Genomic DNA, 6,000 nt, shown 5'->3' with positions numbered 1-6,000 from the left:
AGAGTGCTCGGCGCATAGTAAGCACTTCACCACTACCAACATTACTATTACGATTACCTGTAAAAATGGGGATTAAAGAATGTGAGCCCCACGTGGGACAACTTCATTACCTCTATCTCCCCCGGTGTTTAGAACAGTGCTTGGCACATAGTGCTTAACAAATACCAACATTATTATGATTACTTGTAAAAATGAGGATTAAAAAATGTGAGCCCAACGTGGGACGACCTCATTACCCTCTATTAACCCAAGCGCTTAGAACAGTGCTCAGCACCTAGCTCTTCACAAATACCAACATTATGATTATCTCTAAAAATGGGGATTAAAAAATGTGAGCCCCACGTGGGACAATTTGATTACCCTCTATCTACCCCAGCGCTTAGAAGAGTGCTCTGCACATAGTAAGCGCTTAACAAATACCAACATTATTGTAATTACCTGTAAAAATGGGGACTAAAAAATGTGAGGCCCACGTGGGACAACCTGATTGCCTTCTACCCCAGCGCTTAGAAAAGATTTTGGCACATAGTAAGCGCTTCACAGATACCAACATTGCTATTATGATTACCTGTAAAAATGGGGATTAAAGACTGTGAGCCCCACGTGGGACAACCTGTTTACCCTCTATCTACCCCAGCATTTAGAACAGTGCTCGGCACATAGTAAGCGCTTAACAAATACCAACATTATTGTAATTACTTGTAAAAATGGGGATTAAAAATGTGAGCCCCACGTGGGACAACCTGATTGCCCTCTATCTACCCCAGCGCTTAGAAGAGTGCTATGCACATAGTAAGCACTTAAATACCAACATTATTATTATTAGAAGAGTGCTCGGCACCTAGTAAGTGCTTAACAAATACTAGCATTATTATTATTATTACCTGTTGCCCAACTGTATAGTCCATGAGTTTAGAAGAGCGCTCTGCACAGGGTAAGCACTCAATAAATACGATCGAAAGAATGAATGGGGGAGAGGAGACTGAGGGAGGAGAGATGAGTAGGGCAAGGCCCTACTGTTTCTGTTTCTCTCCCCGCCCCCAGGGCTGTTTATAACGCGGGCGGGTTCCGGGTCCTGTGACTCGGGTCAGGCGCTGTGGAAGGGGCGGAGGCAGAGAGTTTCCTTAGAAATAAAGAGGTTGGCATCTGTCCACCCGTGAGGGTGCAGTCTGTTGCCAGGCTTGGCAGGGAAAGGGGGGGAGAGGAGAGGTCCCCCGCCGGCCGTCCTGGGCACCGAGAGGGCACAGGAGTGATCTGCAAAGGGGGGATCTGCAAAGGGGGTGGTGGGTGGCACAGGTGGGCATGGCCGGGGGCATGAGGACCCCCGCCGTACCTGAGGTCCGGGAGCATCTCTTCAAAGTGCTGGTCATTGGGGAGCTGGGCGTGGGAAAGACGAGCATCATCAAGCGCTACGTCCATCAGCTCTTCTCCCAGCACTACCGGGCCACCATCGGGGTGGACTTTGCCCTCAAGGTCTTTCACTGGGATAACGCCACCTTAGTGAGGCTGCAGCTGTGGGACATTGCAGGTGAGTGAGGGCCCGAGGTGCTTCAGGTGCCTGCCCGGCTCGGGTGGTTTGCAGGTGGTTCTCTGCAGGGGGGCGAGTGGCTCCACGTTCACACAGTTTATCCTGCCCCGGTACTTGTGGATAAAGTTGTCCTTCCTAATAATCACAATGAAGGCATTTTATTAAGCGCTTACTATGTGCCAAGCACTGTTCTAAGCGCTGGGGGGGATATGAGGTGATCAGCTTGTCCCACGTGGGGTGCAGTCTTAATCCCCAATTTGAGGTCACTGAGACTCAGAAAAGTTAAGTGACTTGCCCAAAATCACACAGCTGACTTCCCCTGACTTCAGACTCCTAAGCCCGTGCTCTTTCCACTGCATTTATACCTGTAATTTAATTTATGTCGATGCCCTCTTACTTGAGGTCTTGATGCCTGTTTATTTCTATTGATGTCTGTCTCCCTCACGCTAGAGTGTGAGCTCATTGTAATTTTATTTATATTGATGCCTGGTTACTTGTATTGAGGTCCTGATACCTGTTTACTTCTATTGATTTGTCTCCCCCCACTAGAGTGTGAGCTCGTTGTAATGTTATTTATATTGACACCTGCTTACTTGTGTTGAGGTCCTGATGCTTGTTTACTTATACTGATGTCTCTCTTCATTGTTGAACTGTACTTTCCAAGCACTTAATATAGTGCTCTGCACCCAATAAGCACTCATAAGAATGAAGGTCTCCCTCCTCCCCCCATCCCCAGACTGTGAGCTTGTTGTAATTTTATAGTGATGCCTACGCACTTGTACTAAGGTCTTGATGCCTGTATACTTGTATTGATGTCTCTTTATTGCTAAATTGCACTTTCCAAGTGCTTAGTACAGGGCTCTGCACACAGTAAGCGCTCATTAAAATTAAATACAAATGAATGAATGTCTTCCCCCCCGCCCCAGACTGTGTGGGAAGGAATTGCCTCTCTCTCTTGCTGTATTGTACTTTCCCAAGCACTCAGTACTGTAGTCTGCACACAGTAAGTGCTCAAAAAATATGACAGAATGAATGAATAGAGTGGCCAATCAGGAAAAGGGGTTATTGTTTTAGGCTACCTCAGAAAGAAGTATTTCCTTGTCTTGGGTGCTGTGTGGGAAATCAGGCCCGCTTTACAGACCTGACTATTGAGTTGGGATGGTGAAAGAATGTGGATGGGCAAATAAGCAGTCCAGGTTTTCTAGGACCAGGGCAGAACTTGGCAAAGTATACTGAGAGTTTTAATAAACACCTTGGGCTTCCCCCTTTTAAAATTTCATGACTATGTTTGATGATGGAGATACTGTTCTCCTGCTGGGATAGGGTTTGGAACAAATATTTGGTAGGAAAATAAAATACTCAAAACCATCCCACTTGCTCTTGGTGAGAAAGGCAAATGTTCTAAGGGCCTTTCCTCTGAAAAATGAATAATAATTATGGTATTTCTTAGGCATTTACTATGTGCCAGGCACTGTACTAAGTCCTGGATTGAAGCAGCGATGGAAGAAGATATCTTATTGAGTATGTAGCATTGCCCTAGGTTTTGCAAATAGTGTTTGAGTTAGGGTAAAAGATGAAGCAGGGTAATGTAGATAAGGAGTAAAGGATAGTTGAGAAGTTAAGGAAAAGATTTGAAAGAGGAGTTAAAGAAATGACTGGCTTTTGGACCAATTAAAGACAGAAACACTCATAAGGAGGGGATTCAGTAGTTGAAACTCGTAAGCCTGTCTGTACAGGGTCAGCCAAAAGTCAGGGTCTCCCCCCATATTTAAAAGTAGGTTAATATCTTGAAGATTAAGACCAATGACCATTCTTGATTATTAATGGAACCTTCTGTTAGTCTGTGTAATAAATTGTGGCCAAATATTATATATTCTTTTAATTCACTTTATTTTGACAGAGCCAGACTATTCACCCTGGATTTATAATTTCAACATAATTTTTTGTCAAACTTTGTTCACTAACTTTTGTAATGTGGCAGTGCAACAGAGAAAAATGTTAAATGATCTTGAAATGGGTATTGACCACCTTTAAGCATAACAAGGCTTGTCCTTTGAACAGTTGATTTCTTCTCTTTCTACTTTTTCTCCTTCCTTATACCCTGCCTGAATCTGATCAGTTAGCAGATGGTATGGGTAGGGTCAAGCGTCCCTCCCATTTCCCCCTGACACTTTTTTTTTTTTTAATATACTTATCTGGACTTGTTCAGTCTCAAGTGTCAAGATCTTTCTGGAAACCACCGTGACGATTCTGTCAACCTTGCTGCTGCCAAATTGATCTTCACTGTGCCTTTCCTCCAAGAAACTCAAACTATGTATAGTTTATAACTTATAGTGACCATTTCAACATATCTTGTCCCTGAACTTGAGAGAGAACAGGGAAAATCAGAAAGAGACCCTTCTTTATTTTTTCCCCTCTTACTCGAGAAGCAGTACAGCCTAGTGGAATGAGCATGGGCATAGGGGCAGAGGATGTGGGTTCTAATTTTTGCTCTGCCAATTGCCTTTTGTGTGATCTTGGGCATAGTGATTCCTCTGTGTGTTTCCTCATCTGTAAAATGGGTATTAATACCTGACTGTGATCCTCATTTGGGGTAAGGACTCTGTCTGGCCCAATGATCTTGTATTTACCCCAGTACTTAGTAGTACAGTGCTTGACACACAACAAAGCATTCATTGGTGGCTAGAGCAGGGACTTGGGGTCTAGTGCCGGCTCCACCCCTTGCCTGCTGTGTGACCTTGGGCAAGTCACTTAACTTCTCTGAGCCTCAGTTGCCTCAGCTGTAAAATAAGGATTAAGACTGTGAGCCCCATGTGGAACAGGGACTGTGTCCAACCTGATTAGCTTAGATCTACCCCAGCACTTAAAACAGTGTGTTATACATAGTAAGTGCTTAACAATTCTCATTATTATTATTATTATAATAAATACCACATTTATTGATTTCAAAGGATATGGCCCAGCGTTGTCAGCACCCTCATATATGCCAGGTCTAGGGGCTCAAAATATTGGGGGCTGTGATGGAAGGAAACAAGCATGCAGACCCTACCAACTTCACTGGAACATAATTTATTTTAATGTCTGTCTCTCCTAGACCATCAGTTCCTTGTGGGCAGATAATATGTTTTACTAACTGCATTATATTCTCCTAAATTCTTAGTATAGTACTCCACACACAGTATGCCTCAAATTCTATTGATTGGGAGGGACTTCATAAAATAATTGTGGAATCAAGTTATTTTTCTTGAAGAAATATGTTTTGGGCAAAAAAAGTCAGAGGTGTACATGAAATTTAAGACTTAAAAAGTTGCATCTGCCAATAAGGAAAGACATGGATTTTAGGAATTGCTCAAATTCAGGCAGAGGCTCAATTGTTAAGTAGCCTCCTTTTTCAACATTATCAAATGCTAGTTATCTATGTTCAGTTGAGAATACCACAGACTAATTTTTAATTGAAAGTTTTAAGGATTCTATTTCATGGCTAAAAAATGAAAGTTCATAATTGAGGCTTGGGGTTAAATGATGTCTCTAACAGTAGCCATGTGTGCATGAAGATTTTATGAGCTTTTAAAAAAAGGAAAGACTGGTTTTTTTAAAGCCCTTTTTTAAAGCTTTAAATTATGTGCAAAATAGTATTTGTAAATAAATACTTTTTATATAATTTCAAAATTGACCCACTTATCATTCTTTACCCATTCTGCCCTTTCTGAGTATATTTTAAGTTTTCACCCTGCATGCCCTCTCCTCACCCCATGCTGACCAGGACCACCAAAGTCACCAGGGATAGGTCTGGGGTGTCAATGGGACAGGATCACCACCTAAACCTACTCTCCAAACTACTGCCTCCCTGTATCCACAGTTTTGGAAATCCTTTAGACTGTAAACTCATTGGGGGCAGGGAATGCGTCTACCAACTCTGTTATATTGTATCTTGCCAACCTCTTAAATACAGTGCCCTGCACAGGGTAAGTGCTCGATAATGACTGGTTTTAACCCGTGCAGTCTATAAAGGATCCATATGGCAAAGAGGGCCATTTGTACTCTCCCAAACCTCTTAATAAAGAATTTTTTTTTAAATGGTGTATTTTTGTTTGGACATGAAGCTTGACCAATAGTTAGTGGACCTCTATAAATTAATTTTATAAAAACAGTAGATATAAGACTATGTGAGATCTGTTCACTGAGGTCAGTCCTACTTAGCCTTACTCTGAATTTAGCCCACTGCACTCCATGGATTTCCCCTAGGGTAGATTTCTATGGAAAATCAAATAGTTGTTTGAAAAGTTCATCTTTGTTCTTGAAATATTTCTGTTTTAAAACATTTTCTTCTATTGCATATTGAACTGAATAACTGTCTTGTTGGTTTAACGAAAGCTGTCATTTGAAAAGATGTTGGAACATGTGATAATCATTCTCTTGGAATCATCAGGCAGATTAGCTGTCTTAAGTTACAAAGCAATCAAGCTCTCAAT

General features: G+C 42.1%; 1 protein-coding gene across 1 annotated transcript in view; it reads left to right on the top strand.

Moving 5' to 3' along the window:
• The first annotated feature begins 1,063 nt into the window (after positions 1 to 1,063).
• RAB32 (RAB32, member RAS oncogene family) overlaps positions 1,064 to 6,000 on the top strand; it is a 36,975-nt gene continuing 32,038 nt past the window's right edge. The window contains exon 1 of the mRNA XM_029082590.2: positions 1,064 to 1,528. Coding sequence (XP_028938423.1) covers positions 1,303 to 1,528 — 226 coding nt within the window. The 5' untranslated portion in view covers positions 1,064 to 1,302. The remainder of the gene's footprint in view (positions 1,529 to 6,000) is intronic.

This window comes from Ornithorhynchus anatinus, chromosome 2 (genome assembly GCF_004115215.2).
Source record: "Ornithorhynchus anatinus isolate Pmale09 chromosome 2, mOrnAna1.pri.v4, whole genome shotgun sequence".
In the NCBI taxonomy this organism is placed as follows: Eukaryota; Metazoa; Chordata; class Mammalia; order Monotremata; family Ornithorhynchidae; genus Ornithorhynchus; species Ornithorhynchus anatinus.
The sequence above is the reverse complement of the archived record's forward strand: the minus strand, read 5'-3'. Positions and strand labels throughout refer to the sequence as shown.